The sequence below is a fragment of the Acomys russatus genome, chromosome 5 (genome assembly GCF_903995435.1).
Source record: "Acomys russatus chromosome 5, mAcoRus1.1, whole genome shotgun sequence".
Taxonomy (NCBI): domain Eukaryota; kingdom Metazoa; phylum Chordata; class Mammalia; order Rodentia; family Muridae; genus Acomys; species Acomys russatus.
Window position 1 is genome coordinate 24,737,929 of NC_067141.1, and position 26,775 is coordinate 24,764,703.

Below are 26,775 nucleotides of genomic sequence, written 5' to 3' on the forward strand. Positions count from 1 at the left end.
CATCATGCCTTTCAGGTTTGCAAATTATTTCACAGGTTTCTACCAGGAAACCTTGAAACTAAAGTCACTCCAGCAGCAGGGAATTCTGTGTGGATCCCTGTATGAGGGGCCCCACAGTAAGAGAAGCCTACGTTCACGAAGAGCCACTGCCAGGGCTCCTGTGAGAATGTTCAAAGTTGTCCATGAGACGCTGCCAAGCCTGCCCAGGGCTTTCAAATCATTAACCTCAAAGAGCAGACTGGGATGCTAAGAACCCCCAGAAAGACAAGTCACACACTTCCCCACCCCAGATACTTTCTGTTGCCACACAGTGAAGGTAGGTAGAGAAAAGCGCCAACCTGAGCCCAGCTTCCCTCCTCGTCTTCCTGATGTTACGTGGTTAGGGGTGCAAAAGAACAAACTGTTAGTGTTTGTAAGCTATGGTAAGGCAAGCGAGCACACAGGGACAGCTGGATATGTGAGCATGCTGGGGTTGCAGCAGCATGCAGTCTGTACAGCACCAGCAGCCTGGGGTTTTCATGCAAGAAACACATCCTTTCCATGCCAGCATATCAGTAAGAGGGAAAAGCTGGGTCCCACTATCACAGTGGGATACTAAACTGAGCTCTCTCCCCAGGGTGAATCAATTTTATCTAAATGAGCACGTCTGCAACTGTAAGATCCTGGGGGGGAAAAGCTAAAACAAAAACTCTAGTTTATACACTTAGTTGATAACCTAAGGGGACATGTCTCTGAAACAACTACATATTAAAACTTCATTCCCAACAGAAAGGCCAAAGCCCAAGCTGGTCTGACACAGCATGTGCCCTATGAGTGCAGGCTGCAGTGACTAACCGTTTGTGGCGTGGCTGTGAGCGTTTCCATCTCTTCATGTGTCAACCAGACATTTCCTGTAGTCTAAGGTACCCAGTGCACCAGCCACATCCCAGGGCCAGGGAAGCATGACAAAGAGGAGAGGGCACACGCATAAGCTTCAGGCACAGGAGCCTGATGCAAAGGCCACTCTTCACAGAAAATGACCAAAAGCCACAGCAGCCCGGCCCTCCTGCCAGCAGCTATACACCCTGCCAGCCACTGGTCAACAGAGAAGAGCTCACAGCTTCCAGGGCTGGCTGCTACGTCCACCCCAGAGGAACTTAAATAAAGAAAAGAAAGTCCATTTTAGATTTCTAGAAATGCTGGTTCTCTCAGAACTCCACACTCACTCCATCTTCCAACAGTCTCCCTGGCTCAGTGGCAGAGCTGCCTATCAGCTGCAAGGCCCTGGGTTTGATCCCCAGCACGTCCAAAAGAACCCCCTCCCACAAGCAGCCTCACTTTAACAGCAGGTACACCAGGTGACCAACCCAGACAGGCCAAAATTGACCACATTGTGTCCCCACTGTATTCCTGCCACAGCCAGACAGGAGACCAAAATCCACATGCTTGATGCTATACACTCAAGAGAGGAATCTATGACTATGCCAGACAGTGTGGAGGGAACACTTCCAAGCTGAGATGGTGGGAGCTCCCCACAAGAGCACAGCTGAGGAAGACTTTGGAGGGGCCATGATGAACATGCCTTTCTGACATGAAACTACTGTGGAACAGAAAGGAATGTGGTGACAAACACCATCCTCTGGATAAGAGCTCTGAGCCATAGCCAAAGACAGAGAGAGGCTCAGGGTTCCTCCCACAGAGAACAGAAAAACCTGAACACTTTAAAGTAAGTTTGAGCCTTAGGCTGTTGTAGAAAGGCATATCTCAACAGCACTCCAGTAGTTTCTCCAGAGTCACTCAAGCTAAGTATGGCCATTTCTGGCCTTCCCCTTTGGTTTTTACAGAGGGGGAAAAATATTGTCCAGTGAGAAGAAAGAGAATTCTCTAGTGACCAGGATGCTAGGTAGCAGCAGCTATTCCTCCCTAGTGCTGCCATCTGCATTCAACAGGTGCCTCCAAGGTGCTCTGGAGAGCTAGCACTTCTCAGAAAATGCAAGTAGCTCACTCCTCACATGCTGCCACCATGCCCATGCCAGGGTGGAGCTCACAGACTGAGGCAGAAAGGGGCTGGACACCAAAGAAAATGTTTTTCCTGAGACAGGGTTTCTCTGTGTGTAGCTAGCCTTGGCTGTTGAACTCACAGCGCTCCGCCTGTTTCTGGCGCCTGAGTGCTGGGAATAAAGGTGTGCGCCACCAATGACTTGTAAGTCAGCAGCATAACTAGCTCCTCTCCCATGTTCTACTTCCCAGGACACTGTGCCACAACATATGGCAGGGAGGGAGTGCCCTTCTGTCCATACCCTACACACAGGCAGTGCTGTAGATGAAGAGGCCACACCCCACCTCTGTGACAGATCAGCCATAGGCCCAAGCCAGCAGCCACCAACTGGATCCCTACAGTTGCACTGTGAAGAAGTCACAGGCACTGGACTGTGTGACCTGCTCAGCAAGTCGCTCATTCATGTGTGAATGCAAACACCAATGCTGTGTGGTCAGAGGTCATCAGACATGAAAGACAAAAGGCAGGAGGCGTATAGCATAGGAACAATACAGAGTGTACACTTACTAAGTTCCTGCCCAGAAGCCCTCAGGACAGTCAGTACAATAATCACACGTGAGGTTCGTGAGAGTCAATTTCTACCTTTAAACCTTCTTCCTCTTGAGGTTTTTATAGACAAGCTTTCATTTTTAACTTGAGTGGGATCTCAATATGTTGCACCAGTTGCACTCAAAGCTCTGATCCTCAGACTGCCATGTAGCTGAGATCACAGTGGGCCTCATGTTCAATTTCAGCCAAGTTTTCATGAAAACCTTTGTTTGATGCTGGGGATAAACCTGGGCCCTTTCCCATGCTCGGCAAGTGCTCTGCACAGAGGTATAGTGCATAGTGCAAAATGCTTGCTATTCTTGGGTCATTCAATTCACCTAAGCAATAGTTCTAAGGCATCTGCAGCCATGTTTCCAATGAGACCTGCTGAGGGTTTCAAAGACCCAAGAAAGCAGTCTCAGTGGTTTGTAGCTTTCCAGGAGGCAGTCCTTCCTCCCAGAGCATAAGAGCATGTGACTGGGGACTTACCGTCCTGGATGTGGGTGGGGCAGAAGGGCTAGTCAGCGACATTATCTCCTGGATAGCCAGTCGAAGCTTCAGCCTGTGCAGAGGGTTGCTGATGCCGATCTCCCGCTGGATCTCAGTGTCTGACAGGGCCGACATGATGGCACCACTCTTGACGTTTGCGCGACAAGCAGCCACATACCAGGCAGGCATCCCAACCCAGAGCTAGACACAGGGAACAAGAAGGCCAGAACATCAGGCAGGTGTGAGAGGCCATGGGTGAGTTCCTATAGTGTAGCACGTGAAGAGGACTCACCTCCAGCCACACCACCACTGTGGGGCCATCCCACTGTGCGAAAGGCAAGCCTTGCCTGCGGGCTTCCTCCAGCAACTCATGCCTATGAGGGAGACACATTTGAAAGAACCAGTTAAGTAGGCATCTTTGGCAGGTTTCCAAAGCACAACAGTTGCTTACCATTTTCCTTCCGTTTCAAGATGCTGGCACCATGCATAGTGCACTAGCCTGTGCTTTCTACAGATCACCTGCAGGAGGAGCTGCTCACCCTGGATCCCCACACAATTCTACTTCCTCTGAAAGAATGACCACTAGCTGGAGTGATACCCAGCAGTCCTCATTCCTAAATTCACATGGCATGAGGGTGAAACCTAGATGCCACACCCTTTTGCCCTCTCCAGAAAGAGAGCACATACAGGTTGGCAGATGGATACCCAGTGCTGAGTGTCCTTAAACATACAACAAGAATGGTACAAAAGAAATCAAAGGTAGTGGCCCGCACCATTAATCCCAGCACTCCAGAGGCAGAGGTGGGCAGATCTCTGTGAGTTTGAAGCCAGCCTGATCTACATAATGAGTTCTAAGACAGCCAGAGCTACATAGTGAGAACCCATCTCACTGCCCTGGGGAAACAGCACAGTGGGTAAATTGCATGCCAGAACACACCAGGTGTGGGTTCTCCCCCTACACAGGTTCTTTCTTACAAATTACAGTTCTGTATATGAGATCCAGCTCTGCAAAACCAAAAGCAATCCCCCAAATCCTGGCTCCATAATAACTGCCAACAGCGGGGTTTTCTCTCAAGTCACAATGTCACAAATAGCTTCAGAGCCTGCCTTCTTCAGTAACCCTTGGCTCCTACGGTCAATGGGTGCTTTCTGTTCCTGTCTTCTGCCTAGGGGCAGATCCCCTGGGCAATAGCACTGTTTGGTGTCTCAGGCAGAGTCAAAAATCACACTTCTGATCTGAGGGATAGGGTTACTCATCAACTAGAAGAGACAGACATGTGTGCTCATGTGAGGCTGAGGTAGAAAGGGTCCGTGGGATGGACACAGCCCTGGCTACAAGGAGGGAGCCAGTATCTTGGGAGCACCAAGTGGTGACTGGGAGATTTTCTGCTTCCTCCAGACAAACTCTCCTCAACCATAGCTGCTATCATTTATCAAAACAGGCAGAGAAGCCGCAAGCAGCAGCAGTCACTCCTGGCCAACCAACCCCAAATAAAGATGGAAACTCTGAGGGCACAGGGCAGTGCCCATCCTGGGTTTCTAAGCTAAGTTAACATTGACTGGACTAGGTCCTCCTCAGTTGGGCAGTTTGCTAGGACCTCTATTATCCAGGAGTATCAGATCCAAGCAGAGAAGAGGTAAGCAAGCACAATGCAGCCTCAGTGGCTGCCTGGAGTCTGCTGCACCCTTGGGGTGCCCTGAACTCCCTCTAGCACTGGAAACAGCTTTTGCTGGTTCTTAGAGCCCTGCAGCAGCAGGAACAGTGTAGAGGCAGTAGGGCATGAATTAGGAACCAGTCAGGCTACATTGAGGACAATCAGTTATAAAAAGCAGGACCTGGAAAGGGGACTAACACTGGCTTCTCTCTGTCTCCTTTAGCCTTCCCTACTGGGCAGCCAAACACAGCCATGATAAGGCTCTGATTTCTTGACAGGGACACAGCTCTCACCAATCATGTGACATAGGACATAGCATCCATAACTATAGACACCAAAGGCTAGCTGACTCAACCTGAGATCTTATGGCAGCAGCACTACCTCCCTCCTTCCCATTGCACCCTTGATCTTCACAATACCCTCCCAACTCAGCCAGTTTTCAAATATGGACCTTCTGCAGATTCACCCAACTACCCAGTCCCTTTCTAGCTATAGAGTCAATTAGTCTTTCTGCTCCATACACCTGCCAAAGTAAATGTGGTAAGAGGGACGTGACAGTTCATGCTTATAATCTCAACACTTGGGAGGCCGAAGCAGGATTGTCATGAGTTTGAAGCCAGCCTCGGCCACACAGCAAGCCTGTCAAAAAGTGGGGAGAGCATTTAGCCCCCACCAACATCATTTATTTTCTCCTTCTCAGTTTTTCCAGACAGGCCCTCTCTGTAGGTAACTTTGGCTATCATGGAACTTGCTCTTTATAGACCAAGCTAACTTCAAACTCAGATACCCACTTAACCCGCCTCTGCCTCCGCCCAGCCATATTTATTTTCTTACTAGTCAATTCTCCAGGTAATAAAAACTCTTTTAGTCACTGGCCCCAAAGCTTAAAACGTAGTGACCAAAGTAAATAAAATTATTTTTAAGAATCTTTTTTGGGGATATGTGTATATACAGTGTATGTGCAGGTGTGTGTGTGGTGTGAATATGTGTATGTGCAGGTGTGTGTGGTGTGAATATGTGTATGTGTGTGCATGTACATGGAGCCTAGAAGTAAACTTCAGGTGTCTTTCTCAGTGGTGCTCCACCTTACTTTTTTGAGACAGGTCTTGTAGTAAATCTGAACCTCCCTGATTGGCTAGACTGACTAGTCAATGACTTCCAGGGACCCATCTGACAAGTTTTGAGAATTCTGGAATTTTGGTTTCTTTTAAAAAACACAGAAATGTAAGAATGTGCTTTGACTTTAATCCCAGGTGTGGGGATATAGGGATATGCAGCAGCAACTGACTATGATTTGCCTTGTGCTCTAACAGAGGCATGGTTTTGCCTGCTGTAGATAAATTTCTGTGATTGTGTGACAACTGGAATTCTGGGAATTTTTCAGAGGGTGTATAAATGCTAGAGCCCTATAGGTGGGGTTGGTGCAGTTTGTTAGTAGTCATGCTCAAAGGGGAAACAACAAGAAAGAGTCTTGTTTCTTGTTAGATTCAGGATGTTCTCTCTTTCTCTTCCTTTCCCTCTTTCTCTCTCATCTAGTGATGGAGGGTGTTAACTGGGTTGGGGGAGATAAGGGGTAGGAAAAAGAATCCACAAAGTAGCTAAGGCTGGATCCCCACCCCCACCCTGTCTCTACACACCCAGAGTTTACATGAGTGCTAGAGACCCAAACTCACGTCCTCACGCTTACACCGCCGCACTTTACGAACTGCACTGTCTTCCGAGCCCAAGGGAATTTCTTCTAAAAGGCCTACATAGCTGTCTGCATTTGAAGTCTAAGACCCAGGAGTGTCAGACTGTTCTGAAGCATGAGTCTGACACACTGATGACCTGGGGCCACAGGTGCTGCTTTCAGCCTCAATGTCATAACCCTGGACATGGAACCAGGGCAGCAGAGATTCTGCTATACCTTCTCTTCCTGGGCTGTGAGATATAGCAGTAGTGCAAATTTGTAATTCTCCTGTCTCTGCCTCCCTAACACTGGGACTGTGGTCATGAGCCACCACGCCCAGCTCCCAAGTGTAAAATGGCTGCTCTAACACAAACTCATTCAGCAGCAACATTGCCTCTGCAGCCAGAACTGGAGGACTGAGGGATGTGGCTCCGAAGCACAGTCCTGGCAAAGCATTCCCACAACTCTGGCCTTCATCCCAGTGGCGTAAACTGGGAGTTCTAGAAATGCAGTCATTTCTATGAGGACTAGCACGTGTATAAAGGACAGGCCTGCAATCACATGGAGCTTTTTGCTCACCTACTCCATGATACCAGCAAGTATGGCAGCTTTCCCCTCAGACCCAACTGTACTTTTCTGTATGCCGGCATTGTCCCACTGATACCTTAAACAAAGGCTAAGGGGCCTTTCTTCCATGATACCAGCTAGGAGTCCTAAGGACACCAGTGACATCACTCTGACAGGGAAAAAACAGAGGCTACCTTTTTACCAAGACCCTCTCAGAAGCTCAGCATTTGAGGGTAAGCCTGATATCCTTAGGAGCATCCCATAGCATGGGTCTCCATGTGGTCCAGTTCCCCACGTGTGAACACACTACAGCACCACACAGAGCTGGGAATGCCCCAAGCATTGTTACTGGGGAAGGGAGGAAGGCACAGTAGTCCCCCAAAGCATGAGGGCAGTTACCAAGCAAATTTGCCAGCCCTCGCCTGCCTGGTCCATTCAGCAGGAAGAAGTGATCCTCATGTCAGGGGCTGGCTACAGGAAACATTCCTGAGAGATGAGGTTTATGAGTCTTCAATCACACACTCACAACATACATTACACGCGCTCAGTCAAATCACAAGCCTGCTGCTGTTCCACATCCTATGCTCACGGTCAGAATCACAAACAGATTGAAACATTGGGAAAATTTAGAGTATTTTCTCTCACATGGAATATAAAACCTCTAGAGGGAGAAAATGTGGTAACATAGCTGCCAGGCCATGCACAGCCTTGCTGGTTTCATTATAATGTGTGATGTGAAACTGAACACATCAGTGGAATCTGAGAGCATAGAAGTTTCCTAGTATAGTTCCAGGAGGCAAGAAGCTGTGCTTTAATACCAAGTTTCATACAGCCAAATGGCAACTCCCAAGGTATCATGAAACATTTTAATTAAGTTCAAAGACACCAATATTCCAAATCAAATTTGGATATTAAGAAGTTTCCACAAATTTCCATTTGTAGAGTTCTGAGTTAGGGAGTTTCCAGCACTGATAATGGAGCCTGCTTCTTACCTGGCGCACTGACCAGTTATTAGACAACACACGAGGCAAAGCTCAGGACTGGCAGCCCCAACAGCAAGGCCAGCACCACTCTATGTTTGGTGAACTCAGGACCCTTTGCAGAGCTACCCAGTCCATCCCAGCTCAAGGAATACTTCCTCTTCTAAGGTCAGCTCTCGCTTCTTGTCTACACCCTCTGCCTGTTTTTTGATGCATTGTCTCACCCTATCTGCCTGCTTCTCTCACTGGTTCTGAGTGCAGAAAGATGCACGCACGCATGCACGCACGCACATATCACTGTTCTGTGCCTCTGCAGTGAAAACTATTCCAAATAGTACTACTTATCTTCAACAAGATTTAGTTTACTGACTTTATCTCTTTGCAAATCCAGGGACTCACATGCTATGCGCTTGTTTCACCCTGAGCCACACCTCCTGTCTTTCAAGACTTAGTGCAGAACTGAAATTTAACAGGTTACAAATTCTTAAGTCTATGATAAAAGACGACAGCCTACCAAGAGAAAATACAGAGAGCCATTCAGGACCCAGAACAGTCACTGTGGCTGCCCTAATAGCTCAGTTGTTTAGGACTATTTGTAGGACTTAGAGCTATTTATTTGAGACTTGGTTTCATGTATGTCAGGCTGGCCTTGAACTCACTTATGTAGCAGATGACCTTGAGCTTCCCATACTCCTGCCTCTACCTCTGGGATTTGACATGTGGCACTATGTCAAATTTATATAGTGCTGGTGAGGGACCATGGCTCTGTGCACTCTAGAGTAGCGCTCTACCAGCTGAGCCACATCTCAACACAGTCACCACTCTTCAAGATATCCACCATGCAATTTAATACTCAGAAAAGCTATCCACAGTGAGCTGCTGTGACTTTCATCCAAGGAAAATAGGCACGGGGGCTACATGACTCCTAGAGTCACAGAGTTGGCCAAGGCAGGATTCAGACTCCCAAGGTGGGTTCTGGAGCATGGCACCTCAGCAAGACACTTCCCACAGTGGCAGGAATCCAGGCAAACAAAACAGGGTTTCTCTGTGTAGCCTTAGCTCTCGTGGACTTGCTTTGTAGACCAGGCTGGCCTCAAACTCACAGTGATTCGCCTGTGTCTGCCTCCCTGAGTACTGGGATTAAAGGCATGTCCCACCACATCCAGCTTGGAAACACCTTCTATATGTCATAAATGTTCCCTCCTCCAGGAAATACGGATTTTAAAAGGTTGCAGTTACACATGTGCGTGCATACGTTGGGGGGAGGGTGCATGTGGACATGTTCGTGTATGTGGGTACACTCCAGATACATGCAGAGGCCAAAGCTCAACATTGGGAATCTCCACAATACTTTCTGAGATAGAGTCTCTCACTGAACTTAGAGCTTGCCCCTTTGGCTAGGCTGGCTGGCCAGCAAGCTCCAGGGATCCTCTAATCTCCAGTCCCCTCCCCTCAGCATGGAGTTACTTTTTCAGAAGGCTATGTACACACACAGCTGTGCACCAATGTTGAAACCTAAACACAATTCACCCTGAAGACCGCCCAGTATGGACACACAATGAGAAGCTTACTTTTTCTGAAGTTTACGGTTTTTCTCAGCTTGTCCTCCCAGTTTGCTGAGTCCCAAGGCATCTTGAGATGAATTTTCTGTCTCTGAAACACCAGCTACAAGGAAGCAGAGGCCCCAGACTAAAGTGAATCAATGTGGCAGAATACAGTTCAGGTCTGGTCTCTAGAGGCAGAGTTAAGCTTACACACAAGAGCCATTTCTGACCAAACAGTCTAGCAAACTACTTAAAACAGGAAACTTGCATATTTGAACTGTTAGGTATTGCTCTTTGGGTCATAACTGTGCCACCTTTGAGGGCCCTACTCCCTAGAGAAGGTCAACCAGTATAGTGGCATGAGGGGGATGAGCAGACACAGCAGGAACCCAGGAGCACCCCATACCCTTGTTAAGATGCTTACTGTAAACCTACCAACCTTGTCCTGGTGACTCCTTGCCCAGTGGCCCAGGCCGGCCTTTTTCCTTCTTGCCAAACAAGCGGCCAATGGAGGACTTGATGCCTTTCTTCTTTGGGGCTTTGTGGAGGGAGTCCTGGCTACTATTACTGCTGCTAGGGTTGCTCACGGGACCATCCTGGGAGCCTGTGGAGCTTCAAAGGAAGAAGATGGACTTTACCAGGAGCCCATGCACAGGCTGCAGTACTTCCCTAGGTTGTTTCTGAGACAGGCTTCCACTATAGCCTAGGCTAGCCTGGAACTCATGACAACCCTGCCTCAGCCTTGAAAACACTAGACTTATAGCATGAGTCACAACACCCAACCAGAAATTCTACATTTTTAATAACTGCTCCTTAGAGTTCCTAAGATACATCAAGTCTCTCACTGTATACTGTGCAGGAGTGACACATGCTGCCAAGGATGCTCAGAAGGAAGGATGGTTCTGAAAGCTCAGCTTCTCTAGGACTTGACACTCCTCTTAAGAGGAGTCCTGGCCTCCAAACAGCTGACAAAGGAAGCCTAGGCTCAGTCAGTGAGAGCTGCTTGCAGGCCAGCAAGTGAGGGAGAAGCAAAAAGGAGATGCCCATGGGGAACCAGAGAAATTAATTGCCAGTCAAGAATGATGCTTACTACCTGCAGAGCTGGGTGAGAGCTGTCATTCAAATGTCCTCCCCCATCTGCAGGACAGCACAGAAACTCTGCAAATGGCCATGCAATAACTGTCTATCACAGCAACCAAACAGGCTCCTATTTTTCTGATAGGAAGCATTAATAAAGAGGTGGGGGAAATGTGGACTGCCCAGCATCTTGGAGGCCCAAGAAGGGACGAGAACATGAGAAGCCAGGCTGTCTGTCGGTAGAGTGCCACCATCCAGAACCACACAAGTCTTTGAAACGTTCCCCAGACAGGACCTTCTGCTGGTAACCACCTAGGGCAATGTCAGTAACTTAAACCGAACAACCTAAAACTCTTTAAAATCCTTGTTTTTCCAAGTTATGATTAATATTCTTTTTGGGTTGATTTGTTTGTCTTCAGTTTGTTTGGGGGGGGGGGGTTGTTTTTTCTGTTGCTGTTGTTGTTGTTGTTTTTGTTTTTCCAGACAGGGTTTCTCTGAGTAGCGTTGGCTGTCCTGGACTCACTTTGTAGACCAGGCTGGCCTCAAACTCACAGAGATCCGTCTGCTTTTGCCTCCCTGAGTGCTAGGATTACAGGAATGTGCCACCACGCCTGGCTATGATTAATATTCTTAAACCCCAGACAAGCATGGCTCCACAGATGGGTGGGGGTCAGGGTGGAGGGTGCTGTCCTCAGCCCAACTCCTTACTTCCTCAGGTCCCTGATGTCCTCATGGCTGACTGTGTGCAGTGCGCCCTTGTGCAGCCTGTCTAAGCGCAGGGGCCTCGGGGAGGAGGGGGGTGAGGTTTCACATTTTATTGTCGTCTTGTCGTCTCGTACCTCTTCTCTGGAAGCTGGCAGCTGAGGGCAAGATAAGGGCAAAAATAGTGAATACTGTACCAAATCCCAACTTAAAGATTTATTAGTCACTTTTTGCTAGCACAAGAGGACACATTTTGTTGTTGTTGTTTTTTCGAGACAGGGTTTCTCTGTGTAGCCGTGTGTAGATCAGGCTGGCCTTGAATGCAGAGCTCCACCTGCCTCTGCCTCCTTGAGTGCTGGGATTAAAGGTATGCACCACCACCAGCTGGCTGAGGATGCATTTTTTTTTGTTTGTGTTTTTGTTCTGAAATGGGACCTTGTGAGGACACTACCCCAGCCTCCTCAGTGCTAGGGTTCTGGGTGGCACTACTGTGCCTGGAAAAAGGCTGCATTTTAGTTCATACAATCTGGACTGCTATCCAGAAGGGAACCAAAAGTACAAAGCAATATAATTCATAGCCCATCTCCCTAGGAAAAGTATGGACAAGCACAGGCAAGCATAGGACACCAACAACTCCCTGAAGTGTAGGCACATCAATGCTATCAGAGGCCAATGCCCAACAAGGCAGCCAAGACCTGATCCATGCTATCAACTGCATCCTAACCAACACAACATGGCAACCACCTCTCACTGACCAGGAGCTCTGACAGGCTTCCTTAGGCAACTCTGTGGATGCACTGAGGAAGCAGATTCTTCCCTAGCAAGTGGCCAGCACCTTCCTGCTAGGGGTTGGGAACACATCAGACAGCTTGAGATCATGAGCCACCCCTATGTGCATGGCTGCATTTCTGGGTGTTTTGACTATAGACTATACATGGAGGCACATATGCAGTTTAAGACCCGTGGTTTAGACAGAATAATCCTGTGTATATCATTAAGATGGTCATGAGTATGTACTGAGGGACACAGGGCAGAGGGCAACGTCACACCATTTGGCACTGAGGAGCACTGGTCCCACTGTAGCCAATCTGTTGAGGGTGAGGCTGAGCTGAGGCAGTTCAGGTCACTCATTAGCCAGCAGCAGATACATTCTGCATCTCCCTGTCCAAGATCTCAAAACAGCAGTGGGCATTATGGGTCTGAGTCAGGCTCTGAAGGGCACATGCTCAGCATGCAGGAAGCCAGGGTTCCATCACCTGCTTCCCAAAGCCACCATGGCTAGAAACTTTGAAGGAAATGTTAATAGCTTACAAACGCAATCACTGTTTAAACATAAACCAAAGAATGAGCTCAGGAGCAATCCATATGCTGGGTGTGAGCTATAATACTTCTGAGCAGGGCCTCAACACACAACAGCTCTCAAGCAGGTCTCAAAATCCTAACAGAGACTTCCAGATGGGCCCTCTGCACTCCTTCAGGAAGGGATGGCATTAGTACTCTTCAATGTTACCAAGTTGGGAAGTGACCTTCGCTTGCCAGTGATATTAAAGAAGAGGCAGGGTACATCAAAGTGCAGCATCTAGCCCATGCCTGGCTCTGCACACCAGGCCTCCATGCAGGAATGGAATGTGGCTCACACACTGCTTCTTCACTGACACAGCCAGTAGAGCTGAGAGGAACACCAGGCAGAGCAATTGGGGACTTTGTCACTATAGTCACCTTGAATGGCATGGTTTATTGGGTTGAGGGCAGGGGTGGGAACATGGTCTTGCTTTTTTACCCCAGGCTGTCCTGAAACTTGTGGTCTTCCTGTTGTGCACAGGCACTGTTTGGGCAGAGCAGCCCCCTCCCCCCCTTTAAGTTAAGAAAGAAGGCAACAACCCACAGCACTAACCGGGCAACACTCATTGGTAGACTCATTAGTAGCGGGAGGGGATGGAAATCACAACTGCTCTACAGTGCAGCAGGCTAGAAAGGTTAGTGACAGGACAGGGCTCCTGGGCTGAGCACGGAAGATCAGAGGTAGAACATCTAGGTCAACCACCAAACAGCTACTGCCAGCTCTTCACAATTCTGCCCAGCATGCTGCACTCACACCAACTTCTAGATACCACCAAGTAATCAGGGCAGCTGGCAAAAGGCCCAAGGGCAAGGTGGCCACCAGCTCAGCTTTTTGAAGCCGACTTAAACCCACACCCATACCCCACACCCTGAGTCACTGTGAGCTTCAGCTCCACACTGATAAATGGAGTAGCTATGATGACCTGTATCCCGCAGGGATGCATGCAGGAGTTTAAGACCATGCTTCCAGCATTTGGAAGGCTGAGGCAAGAAGATTGCAGTGAGTTTGAGGCCAATTTAGGCCACCCATTGAGTTCTAGGACAGTCTGTGCTACAGATTTAGACTTTGTCTCAAAGAAACACAATTGCTAAAAATGAATAAAAAGACAATGCCTTGGCTACACACTAGGCCCATGTTTGGCATGGGGATGAGCTCACTGTGTACCAGCCCCAGCCTTCCTCGGAGCGCACCCCTGCAGCTTTGCCTCAGGAACTGTTACTCTCAATCTTGAACAGCAGACAAGCATGCAATGATCAAACACAGACACTCTGCCCCAGTATTTCAGGGACAGACTAAACACTGCTGTGAAATGTCAGCTACTCCTCTTCACATCACAGTAGTGAGTCACTCATGAAGCCACAGGGTGTGTAAGGTCACCAAGTGATTTACCTGTCTCCGGTGCTTCCTTAAGTCACTAGGCTGACAGATGCGTGTGAAGAAAGGAGAGAGAAAGCAGGTTTACTGCATATGTTGAGGGAAAGACTCAAGGACCAGTGAGGCAAATATACTAAGCAGGGCCAGGACAGACACAGGTTGAGCACTGAGAGGAAACATCATTGGAAACAAACATTCTCAAGACAGTTAAAAATTATGCACACTTCCCAGGAGGCAACACTGGTTATTACTTGGCTAAGAGTAAGTCTGAGCAGAGGCAATGCATTAAAATCCAGCATTCCATGTAAGCAAGGACTCTAATGACCTCCACTCTGAGCCAGCCTCTGCAGCTACTTACAAACACATTGATACTCAATAAATACCATCAGGAGCTGTTACATTATCTGTTATAAAGTCAAATAAACCTGTTTTGAGCTAATCATCTACAGGACATTAATGTAAAATTCCAACCTAGAACTTTATTTACAACTCTTCAAAAATATGCTGACTGTTTAAAGTAGTAAGAGCAAAGCCCCACCCCCCAAAAAGTTATATGAAACTAGTTGGGTACCAGGGAGAACCTCTATGTCTTACAGAATGCATAGCTTCTGTTGAGAGCTTATCAAAGACACTTAGTCTGTCTACAGGTAGCTGAAAGCCACGTGACACCAGACCAAAAAGGGCTGACTCTGTGCAGAGCTTCCAGCAGTACCACACAAGGTGCGTCATCGCTGCATACAGGACATTCCCCTGCAGAATCACAGGCTGCACACCCCCTTCCTGTCTGTGGATACCTGCAGGATGCATGAGTAGCAGAATACATTCTAAGCATGAAAAAGCCCAACAACCCACTCTTCCAGCATATTGTAGCAGATGTGCACTTCAGTGCTGGTCATCTGCAGGAGCTAGAGCGGACTGTCATAGCACAAGGTACTGGACGGGCAGAAAAGGATCTGGGGTCAGGATCAGATGGAAGCAGATTGGACAGTCTAAGTTGAAAAAAAAAGACATGGCTATTCCTAAAAAGTGTTTGGAAGGAGAATGAAGCCATAGAGCACACTATGAAAGTTAACATCTTATCCACTGCACTAGTGACATGTATTACACAGTGATTCAAAATACAACACGGTACTAAAGTGATTCTCCTGATTTAATTACATGGCCACTGCCGGTGCCATGGAAACTGCAAAGAAAACAGCAGCAAAAGAGGCACAGCATGGCAGGGTAGCTGGCTTACAGAATGAACCTTAGTTTAATATGGTCTCAGGACCACACACATGTTAAACCCTCAGCAGTCACTGGGTATTCTGAGATCCACACACCTGGTCAGAGAATTTCTCAAAAAGAGCCCCCAAGCTGACCAGTCAAGATGTTCATCTGTTTCGGCTCCATAGTCCATGGGTCTTCAGAGTGGCCCTTGTGCCTCAGAGCTTAGGAACACCCCTTCTGTGAAAGGCTAAGGGACTCCGGGTGTACATTTTTTAAAACTGTGTTAGGGATGGCAGCCAAGCTACGCACTGCTCCCTCCACCACTGCCTCCATGCCAGGCTTTCTGTAGCTCTTTCCACAGGCACTACCTTTCCACAGTCAAGTCTGCTGAAGACAGGTGGCACAGCCTCTTATGGCTAGTATCAGACCACTGCCTGGCATCCCACAACTAAGTAGTAGCATGCTGGCCTGGTCATTGAAGTAGTATAGTTAATTTGCATTATTGAATAACTAAATACTAGTTAACTTAAAAAAGAAAAAAAGCACAGATTCTCACTGTATAACCCTGGCTAATTCAACTCACTATGCAGAACAGGCTAGACTCAAACTCACAGAGATCACCTGCTTCTGTCTTTACCCCTATGGCTTTTATCTATCTTCTCTCTCTCTCTCTCTCTCTTCTATCTACCTATCTATTGTGTACAGTGCTCTGCCTGCATGTACACTTACACATCAGAAGAGGGCATTAGATCACATTATAGCCATCATATGGTTGTTGGGGATTGAACTCAGGGCCTCTGGAAGAGCAGTTAGTGCTCTTAACCTCTGAGTCATCTCTCTAGGCACGGCTTCTTCCTTCCCCCAGCGCCCCCACCCCACCCAACTTTTATAATCTGGAACCTCTTGGAGGAAGATGTGACTTCCATGTGTATGCTTCCCCAGAATGCTGAGGCAGATAAGGCCCCACTTACCAGAGTCATGACACCCAGCCTGTCCACCTCTCGGGCAGGACTATGAGGAACCCTTCTTGGTGTAGACCGACCACTGCCTGGAGGAGAGGAGCCAGCAAGTGAGGAAGCAGGGTAGGGAGGGATAGAGCTCATTGATCTAAAACGACCAAGATTGTCCAAGCTTCCACTGCCCACTCTGCTCTCGATCTCCTCTGCCCGCTGCTCTGTATTCTCCTTCTCTTCTTGTATCAGCCTAAAATACAAACAAGAGCAGTTGGCCTTACTTCATCAGGAAGCCCTGTGTGCGTGCAAACAGAACAAGTTTAGCTGGGAGTGGGGGTCTTGTGTGTGAGCCCAGCAGCTGGAGGCTACAGCAGGAAGAAGGTGCCTTTAAGACCAACCTGGGCTACTGCAGGAGACCCTGCGTCTAATAGCACAACACTGGTGATGTCAGCACTGTCAGACTGCGTCCCTCCACTGACAGCTAGAACGCTCCCACTCTTACTTAACACAGGTGAAGGCACGCTAAGCAGAAGATGACAGAAGAAAACCCAATTGCTTCTGGGCCACCAAATTCTCCAGTTATCCCCTCACCTCACACCAGCACCCTGCATGTCCTGTGTCTGTCCTTTGAGGACCAGCACTGGGTAGCAGGGAAGTTGACCTAGACCCTGTTTCTCTATGCATGGACGAACAGAAGAATTTCACCTCCCCTAGTGCAGGGAGGGGGCCGAGCTGCCAAAGGTAAAGACTCTCAGAGCACCAAGTGTTCCGCTGTGGGGGGCTATAGAAAGGGAACGTTGATTCCAACTATGGCCACGCTTTCCCAGAAAAGTGAACTCCTGCAAGACTTATCTCTTGGGTTTTCTAGAGCACAACATAGTAGACCTCGTTACAACACCCTTGCACCTGTACAACACCTACCCCAGTCTCCTCTGGTCGCCTCCCATTGTCCTTCCACCCTCACACCTCCACAACATCCACTCCAGTCTCATCCCCATCTTCTTCTGCCTTCTATACTTCCTTGTTTGTTGCTCTTACCTTCAAATAGAGTTCCATGTAGCCCAGGCTGGCCTCAAAATTACTTGTAGTCTAGGCTGGCCTTGAACTACTGCTCCTCCTGTTTCCACCTCCCACGTGCTGGGATGACAGATAAACGCCATCAAACCCTGGCCCCTACTACCCTTGTGTCCCTTATATACACAAAGATAGACACCTGATCTCCTTGTTGATGGCATCCAGCTGCTCCTGAAGCATGATGGCCAGGGTCTGCGCATCGGCCTGCCCACTGGGCGACAGCAGGTCAACTGAGCTGAGCAGAGTATCTCTGTCATCTTCACCGTCAGATACATCCACATCGCTCTCAAATGCCTGTGCCACATTTGCCAAGACGCTGGCTTGTTGGGCCCGTTCCCAATCCTGTTCGTTGAGGGTCTGCACCTACCAACAAGAACACTGTGTCTCAGCAGGCAAGAATGGCAGCAAGTACTCAAAGGGCAGGAAAGGCTGCTATTAGAAACGTAAATAATTTTAATGCTGGCCAAGGCTTTGGGAAGACGCCCATGTGCCTGAGCTGCTACTAAACAAGAGGCACCTGACAGACAAGGAGGCTGGGCACTGTGGAACACACTTGAAGACCCTGGGAGGCGGATGCAGAGATGGGTCTAAATTTGGGGGCCAGCTTGGGCAACGCTGAGCCTGCCTCAAGGTAAGAGAGCAAGCACGCATACTGTGATAGTAATGGCTCGGACATTCGGCATTTATACTAGTTTCCCACTTTAGTGGGAATTAGAAAGGAAGCCTAGCAGCACATGAAAGGGCAGAATGATGCACCTGGGTGTGAGCTTCACAGGCCTGGGTTAGATAAGCACCAAGAAAAGCCAGAGGAGAAAAGCAAAGCAGGTACCTGGACACAGCCAGTGGCCCATGGTGGAGCTCCCAGGGAAAAGGGCAATACAGATAAGACCCCTGCCGGGCAGCAGTGGGTGTTAAACCCTCCTGCCTTCCTCTCCCCTCCCCTTCCAGCTGGGGACCCCCTCCCTACTCTGTGGATGAAAGGTCAGGGACCTTTCTTCCAGAAGAACTACAACTGCAGTGGCTGGCACAGAAACTTCCTACCATGTGGCACCTTCCCTCAGCTGGCTCATCCCCTTTGATAAGAACACACCCTCATCTCTTATCTTGAAATCACAAAACCTTACCCTGCCCCAACCTCCTGCCATCCCACTTCCTTGCCCGTTAGCAAAACCTCTCCAGCAACCCCCCATCTATCTCTGTTCCTTCATCCCACTACTAAGGGCTCACTCAAAGTGGGCAGAGCACCTTTTCCAGAAGAGCTGCTCCAGGGCAGTGCCAAACAACCCTTAACCGCTGTCTTGTCCTTTGTTCACCTGCTTGCCCATGTTGTCAGCACGCACAGGCTCAGGCTCAGCTGCTGCCCTTCCTAGGTAGGCTGCTCAGATGGGCCCAGGACCCACCTTTCTTGGCTTCTCTTTCTCCTAGCCTATAACAGGCACAGTGACAGCCTGGCTACTCTACAGTTCAGGGGGCCATGATACCCATTCCCTTCCTCTTGCTTCTTATCTTCGGCATACTCCAGTGATTTGAAAGTACACTCCTCTCTCCAAGTGGAGAATAATTCTTACGGTTTCTATGTGGGGGCAGATCGTAACAACTCACAGTAATGGGGGAACTATAGCTGATGTATGCACATGTGGCTTCCCAGGCCAGGCAGTGAAGGACCTGTGTTTCTCCTGGCTTTCTTCAAATGTGAGCTCTGAAGAGAGCCAGTGGCACACCACAAGGGCCTAGGGGAGTCCACACAGGTCCACAGCGAGGACCTGAAGCCTTTGGCTCACACTACATCCATACTGCCAAGCCTTTCCCCATACAAACACCTGCGCCTGAGTCACGCTGCTCCTGAATCCTGAGCTGTGGCCTGCATGCAGCCACGCCTTCAGCGCAGAACCTCACGATACTGGCCACAGAGCACTACTAGCTGGGTACAAACTGGACTGTTCACTGCTTGTACCTAGTACTATTCTTGAATTCATAGCAATCCTCCTGCCTCAGCCTCATGAGTGCCAGGATTATAAGTATGTGCTGGGCCACCATCTGGCATAATTTATTTTTATTTACTACTTCAAGTACGTACTAATTAGCATTAATTTAAAGGATATCTTATCAAAAAATCTGTTCTTAAAGAAAGAACTAAAACCAAAAAGCAAGCATACCCTAAAAGCAAGCTCTTAGCCAGAAAAGCCAAGGAAAGGAACATGGGGGAAGAAGGAGACCGAGAGTCTGTCCAAGAGGAACAGGTGACTTTCCGCAAGCAGAGGCCTTGCCTTGGAGGGCTCATCCCGCAGCGCTGCCAGCCGGCCCTTCTGGGGGCGCCGCAACACTGCACTGGTGCTGTAAGCATCCACATGCCCGTCTGCCACAGGGAACCTGAAGTCCGGGACGCTGCCCAAATGGGGTCGGCTGAAACATGGGAAAAGGTGGGTTCAGAAGGAAGGTAAAAGGTATCAAGTTGGAAAAGTCTCCAAGGAGGGGCCCCCTAAACCTGTCTGAGAGCTCCTGATCACCCAATCCTGGTCAGGAAACCCCACCCAGCTACTACACTGGAAGAAGGGGATGGGTGTGAACATCTGAGGCCCATCTGAGAACCTCCTCCAGGTCAAGGGCATGCCCAGGCGTCGCCTGATGCCATCACCTGCTCTCTGGCTTTTCTGCTGTGCTAAGTTCAAACTAGTAGTCATAGTACTCCTTGGAGGAGCTAGATGCTAGAGCTTAACATAGTGGTTGCACAGTTAGGGTCACAGGGTAACACCCTGGGGTGAAGAAATCTCTAGAGAAAAGGACAAGGCTGAGTAACCACAGAGGGTCTGACCAATGCCTGTTCCTAGAGCCAAGGTGTAAAGAAAGCAGAGCAGCAGGAGCTCAGGCTCAGCATTTGCTGTTCTGCCTTCTCCCAGGACTATCCCTTAAAACTTCCTGGGAAAGAAGGCAGATGCTCTCTTCCAGAGGGCCAAGGGGAACTGAGGGATAACGCTCATGGAGCTGCACACAGGACCGGTGGGGACTTGCTACCTCATCCCAGTTGGTATCACCAGCCCCTCATCTTCTCCATGTTTTAAAGACATGAGATTCCTGACTTCCTGTCTAACTCCACTTCTCTCCCAGGCCCCCACCTCTTCTTCCCCAGGAACCTGCTCCATCTCAGCATGATCCCAGTCAAGAGTTGCAAGCTGAGTTGCTGAGCAGAGCTGTGTTAACTGCAGGTGGCTCTGGGATCTGAGGGCTGCCAGCCCTCCTACTCTGCATGTTGTTTTCAAGCCTACCTCACCAACTCTACCCCTCACCTCTCTCCACTCGGTGGGGCAGATGGACCAATGTGACTTACCTCACTGTCCAGTCCTATGAAACTAGTCAGTGGTTCCCATTAGCTGCTGTCAGCATTCCTCCTACCCAGGCCAGGCCGCACCCGTGCAAACAGGCCAGCTCCTCTCTGTTCTACGCCATGTCTCAAGGCCATGGAGGAAGACAGTGGGGCTCTCAGAGCCAGTCACACTCCTCTCCTGTCATTCCTCAGGCTAGCCAAACATGAGCACACTTCTCCAACTTAAGGCCCCTTCAACCCCTCTCCTTCATTTCACATCTGAAACTCCTTGTTTAAGAAAGTCACACATGGGCTGGTCCGAAGGTAGTGAGCTATCACAATTGATTGTTCACAGTCAGTTACAGATTGAACTCCTGTTCTACACTTTCCCCCTTCTCACTACTGCATTTGACTAGTCTTTAAAAAAAAAAAAAAAAAAAAAAAGTCACACATTAGCCAGCTGTGATGGCACGAGCTTAAATCCTGACATTTGGGAAAGGTGAGAGGATCATGAATTTGAGGCTGGATAAAAAGACAGACCTTATCTCAGTAAAAGAAAGTGGACTTGCCTCTGTGAGCATTGTATACACTGCATGCACCCCCACACGAGCATGTGCATACGCGCACACACAAAATATATTTATTTTAAAAAAGAGAGCAGTGTCTTACAGTGCTGCTTACTAGCTCCTAACAGCAGGTCTGCTGCTGTCACAGTGACAGCACTAGTCTCTCCATCACTTTGGCCATGACTGCTCTGTCCCCATGGCCCTTTTCTATCTTCCAGTGCAGTGACCCCCACCTCTGGAGACTCTCCCTCTGGCTTTGCATTGAGGGTTTCTGGTTCTATCAGGGCGCCTCCTCCTCTTGGTGTGAAGTAGGCCAGGTAAAAAGAGGCTGCAGGAGGCCTAGCACAGCTTTAGGGTTGTGCACTAAGCACTGTGGCGTTGTCAGGAGCTAAGCCCTTCCACAAGACAGTTCCAAATGCAGCACAGAACTCACGGCCAGTGGACTCTGAACAGCTGCCCACAGTAGTCCCTCCTGCCATGTGACTGTTCTGTGAGGTCTGTCCTTCCACTCTAATCATGTTTTCTCTCCTGTCTCACCCACTGGGCTCCTCAGCCAGCATATCCAAATACTAAGAGGCCTCTTCACCTCTTCTGAAACTCCACTGTGCTGCCCAGAGACAGCAGCAAGCCCTTGCATATGGACAGGGCTGAAAACTCAGCCATCTGTGGTCACCATACCCATGATGAAGTGAAGAGCTTCTCAGTCTCATCTGGTCCAGCTCAGCCCTCAGAGTTTCAATATTCAGGACAAGTTGGTCCTAGAAAACAGTACACAGCTTCTATGGCAGCTCTCTCATATTGACTGGGCACCTGTATGGTGCATTTCAATTATGAGAACACTTCCTGAGTCCTAGAGTAGACAGAACTCGGGCCTCCAAATTCATGGATGCCCTGATGAATTAAACGCAGTACTCCTGGTCACAGTAGAGTTTAAAAGGGACAAATGCTAGAGTGTGAGATGCACTGACTGTATAAAGGATCCACCCTTCCTAGCCCACCACCCACCAGATCCCTGCTGGCCCTATCTCTTAAGGAGGCTTATACTAATGTTAGTCCCAAACAGACACTCCCAAGGACCTAGGGTTGTGGACCCAACGCACAATGTTCAGGATGTTCTCTGAGGGGCTGCACAGTGAGGACTTTATGAGCCATCAGGAGGGTGTATCTCAATTCTCTCCAAACACCTGTGGTCACTGTCACTGTCACTGTCACTGTAATAACTCGAGTCAGTCCTTCCTGGAGTCAGATAGTAAGGTACCTTATCATGCTGTGTCTCTTCCAGTTGCTTCTTTGTATTTTCAACTTCCCGTAGTAGAGAATTCTGAAAAAGAAAATGTCCTTCAGAGCCAGCTCTTTAAAATGGTCCATGTAACACACTGGCTACACTTGCTTAAACCAGAGAGCATCCCTGAAAGAAAGGCCTGGCCAGGGGAGGCACGAAGAGCAGGGCGACAGCCCAGTCCGCCAACGCCACCACAAGTGAGGTCAGATGTTAGTGTGTCTGTCCCTGTGTACAACCTGTTTCTTCACTAACCAAACTTCTTAACGGAGGTCTGCCATGCTCATGGTGGCACGCTCATGGAGCTGCACTCATGGTGCAAGGGCTTTTGCTGATGCTGCTTAGTTTTTTAGATTTTTTTTTTTTTTTTTAAAGACTAGCCTGAAACCTGTAGCCATCTTCTCACCTTAGCATACAGGATGACAAGGATGAGCCATCGCACTTGACTTTCAGGTTTGTTTTCATAACCTCTTGCTAGTGGCCTATAGTGACTTTTGGATTTGGAGCACTCACTGGTCACTTAGGGAACATAAAATTAAGTTTCATATATAAAGTTAAAAGATAACACATTCCTATCCAAAGCTAGGGTCCTGAATGCCTATACACCCAGGACTCTGGAGGCTGAGGCAAGAGGATCAGAAGTTCAAGACTATTATTAGATCAAGAACTAGCCAGGAAAAAGAAACTTTTAAAAGCTTATCCATAGCCAAGGATGACGCGTGGGTAGGGAGGTCAGAGTGATGATACTCATGATCTCTGACAGCCCTCTCCAATCCTCTCACAAGCACTCACAGGTCTCCACTGGCACAACCTCATGCAAGTACTGCCCTCACTAGACCTCTGGGCTGCATCTTGAAAGATGCAGCATAGTTGGAATAGGCTCTTTTAAGTCTGAGCCTAACTCCTGCCCATCAGGACCTCTGTGGGGACCTTTGTGGAGACCCAAAACCTCAATGTACTCTAGGTCATCTGGGCCCTTCCACGTGGCAAGCCCTAGAAGCCCAGCACAGCCTTATTCCAAGTCAAATGAAAGAAAGACAACGCTGCAGCCTGGGAGTACCTGTGTTGAACTGATCAGATCCCTTCTATCTCGCCATGCTCTGAAAGTGCTGTACATGAAATGAAATGGAAACGGACTCTCGGAGTGCAGGTACAGGTGAGGTTTGGCCAAAGGTAACTCTAGTATAGGGGCCTGTGGGCCTAGTCAGCTAGAGCCTATTTCTGGCCCCCCGCCAAAAAAAAGTTGGGAAAACAAAGTTTCACTGTGCTGACTAGTTTTATATCAACTTGACATAAGCTCAACTCTTTGTGTTAGAGAGGAGGGAGCCTCAACTAAGAAAAATCAGCCCATACGATCCAGCCAAAGGCAGGCCTTGTAAAGCATTTGTTTTTTTTAAATTAGAATTAATGTGGGGCTGGGCAGTAGAGCATACCTTTAATTCCAGCACTCGGGAGGCAGAGGCAGGTGGATCTCTGTGAGTTCAAGGCCAGCCTGGTCTACAAAGAGAGTCTAGGACAACTAAGGCTACACAGAGAAACCCTGTCTCAAAGGTGAGGAAAAAAAAAATTAATGTGGGGACATCCCTGGGCTGGTAGTACTGGGTTCTCTAAGAAAGCAGGCTGAGACCGGGCATGGTGGTACATCCCTTTAATCCCAGCACTTGGGAGAAAGAGGTAGGCAGATCACTGAGTTCGAGGCCAGCCTGGTCTACAAAGCAAGTCCAGGATAGCCAAGGCTACACAAAGAGACCCTGTCTCGATAAATAAATAAATAAATAAATAAATAAATAAATAAATAAATAAATAAATGCAAGCAGGCTGAGCAAGCCATGAGGAGCAAGGCAGTAAGCAGCACTCCTCCATAGCCTCTGCATCAGCTCCTGCCTCTAGGTTCCTGCCCTGACTTTCTTCCATGATGAGCAGTGATGAGAAAGCATAAGCCAAATAAACCCTTCCTTCCCCAAGCTGCACTGGTCACGGTGCTTCATCATACAATAGTATGATGTACTCCAGTCTAGCCCCAAACTCAAAATTCTTGCCTCAGCCTGAATGCAGGGATGAGAGTATACACCCCCACACCCAGCGTTAGTACAATGGTTCTAGAACAAAGCACACTACTCACATATGAGCTGACTCTGACTGCTTGTGCAAAGTGATAAGCAAAAAATTACATGATTACACCAGCACTGAGAGCCAGATGTATTTTATTTCCTGGATCTCCGTGGATGCCACTGGCCTTCTCTCTCCTGCCTGTCAAGACTGGTACTCAACACTGGTTAAGGGCACTTGGTCATTCTTGCAGAGGGGCCTGGTTTGATTTCCAGTTCCGCATGGCAGCTAACTGTAACTCCAGTCCCAGGGGATCCAAGGCCCTCTTCCGACCTCTTTGGGCACCAGCCATGCAAGTAGTGCACAGATATACAAGCAGGCAAAACACTAGTACACAGAAAATAAATAAATCTGAGGAGGGGACAGACACACAAACAGCACTCAAATGGGGAGAGACAGTCACTAGTTAGCTAATGTTGTGCGTGTCCCAAGCCATCCTCCAACACAGGGAGCACAGCCATTCATGTGCCCACCTTGTCCTCCAGTGCCGCCATTCTCTCCTTCAGATGCAGCTGCAGCCTCTCATTGGATTCTGAGAGCAGCTTGTCCACAGTGTCAGACAGGCGCTTATTATGTTCCTCGTTCATCTTTTCTCTCTGCCTTGCCTAAAACAGGAGGGAAAGCTTCCAACTTGAGGCTCATGTCCAGCCCTTCATGATTCCTCCCTCCACAGCAGGCCTGTGGCAGGTAGGGCCCAGGTCTGCTTCTTGCCCTGTGTCTAGATGCTTCTGCCTGCCTTTCTCAGATTAAGCCCTACAACCCAGTGGAAGCAGCCCTCTCCAAGCTGTTCTCTAAGCTGCCTGTGTGGAGCTGCTGCTCCAATACCATTACATCCTAAGTGACAGTTCAGGGCCTGAAGACAGGGCCAGTAACCTAAGGAGACAGGGGCCTGCTCTGAGTTTCAGGAGGTCTCCCTGGCCAGCACACAGGCTCAAGGACAGAAGTTCTCAGACCGTGGGTCACGACCCCTTTGGGGTCAAATGACCCTTTCACAGGGGTTGTGTATCAAATATTTACACTGCAATTCTTTATAGTAGCAAAATTACAGTTATGAAGTAGCAACAAAATAATTTTCTGGTTGGGGTCCCCACAACATAAAGAACTGTAGTAAAGGGTCATGGCATTTGGAAGGTTAAGAACCACTGCTCTAGGAAGACCTGACTGTTTTCTTGAGGGGATAGAGAAGCAAGAGGTCCTCTGGAACTCCAGCAGCCTGACTGTGCCTCAAGAACTGCTGCCAGTGATACCTCTGCTGCCACCATTGCTGACGTAACAGCCAGTATGTAACAAACACACTGGTGCAGTCCAGAAAGGACAAAAACCAGATGGAAGGAGGGAACTGTGGCAGAGAAGGCCAAGCCTGCAGTGGCCCATGTCTCACCTCAAAGCCAGGCTCAGCCCCATCCTTACCCGCTGTAGCTCCTGATTCTTCTCCTCCAGCTGTGCCTCCATCTGCCGCAGCCTCTCTTCAATGTTGCCATGTCTTTCCTCGGCCTGCCAGCAAAGATGACAGAAGCTAATCCTCTGCTCATTGCACTCACACTGGCTACACACTACTGTAGCAGCAGCAAGCACCACATGCTGTGTAGACCATGTCAACCCTGGCAAAAGGACAACACTCCCTCCTATCTATCAGCACTTTCTCTGTGGCTTCACTGTACACAGCGAGGTGACTAATCTTTTTGTCCTGACCTGAAGCGTGGCAGGTGCTAGTGACTGCCTTTCTGTGTCCCCACCCTGGCCTGCCTTGTACAACCCATCCGCTGAGTGCCTCAGGTGGTCAGCATGGACAGCAGGAAGCAGCAAGCACGAGCACAGGGCACAGTTCTACCTTCCTAAGCTTGGAAGTAAGCTCCAACAGTTTAGCTTCCTTAGCAGCAGAACTCCCAGAAGACAAAGGACCAGACTACAAAGCGACAGGACAGGAAGGACAGCAGGGAAAAAAGAAACAGAAACTTTAGGAGGGGACCAGGGAGGGCAGAAGCAAGGTTCTGTTACAGCTGACAGGGGGGTTAAGAATGGGAAGACTTGCGTTTTCGCGCACAGCGCAAAGTGGAAGGTTGGATGGTAGAGATACAAAAACCAAGAAGAAAACAGAAGCCAGGCACACAATTACCCCAACCCTCTCTGACCGTCAGGGAGAACCCCAATCGGGTACCAGCTCCCGGCGCAACGCTGACCATATGCATTCTCGTCAACCAATCGTCCTCGTCTCAAAGTCCCTCCTGAGCTGACTGGGCCACAGTGGTAGAAGATAACTACCTTAATCATCAAGGGTTTTTGACTGTCTGGCACTACAGCGTACTTAGGCTTCCTGAA

At 48.9% G+C, this 26,775-nt stretch overlaps 1 protein-coding gene across 7 annotated transcripts in view; it reads right to left on the reverse strand.

The window, feature by feature from the left end:
* Positions 1-26,447, reverse strand: part of Ppfia1 (PTPRF interacting protein alpha 1) — a 38,616-nt gene extending 12,169 nt beyond the window's left edge. For 2 of the 7 annotated variants that reach the window (XM_051145740.1, XM_051145739.1), the window contains exons 1-16: positions 26,288-26,446; positions 25,867-25,950; positions 24,930-25,061; positions 22,327-22,389; positions 21,747-21,826; positions 19,469-19,604; positions 17,341-17,564; positions 16,146-16,377; positions 13,981-14,010; positions 11,256-11,407; positions 9,910-10,082; positions 9,498-9,591; positions 3,348-3,429; positions 3,056-3,256; positions 835-897; positions 339-365 (exon numbers count right to left, since the gene is read on the reverse strand). In XM_051145740.1, coding sequence (XP_051001697.1) covers positions 339-365; positions 835-897; positions 3,056-3,256; positions 3,348-3,429; positions 9,498-9,591; positions 9,910-10,082; positions 11,256-11,407; positions 13,981-14,010; positions 16,146-16,377; positions 17,341-17,564; positions 19,469-19,604; positions 21,747-21,826; positions 22,327-22,389; positions 24,930-25,061; positions 25,867-25,908 — 1,731 coding nt within the window. In that variant the 5' untranslated portion in view covers positions 25,909-25,950; positions 26,288-26,446. Of the gene's footprint in view, positions 1-338; positions 366-834; positions 898-3,055; positions 3,257-3,347; positions 3,430-9,497; positions 9,592-9,909; positions 10,083-11,255; positions 11,408-13,980; positions 14,011-16,145; positions 16,378-17,340; positions 17,565-19,468; positions 19,605-21,746; positions 21,827-22,326; positions 22,390-24,929; positions 25,062-25,866; positions 25,951-26,287 lie in introns of all 7 variants that reach the window. The other 5 variants (XM_051145743.1, XM_051145741.1, XM_051145742.1 and 2 more) reach the window with 5 other exon arrangements.
* Between the last annotated feature and the right edge of the window lie 328 nt (positions 26,448-26,775).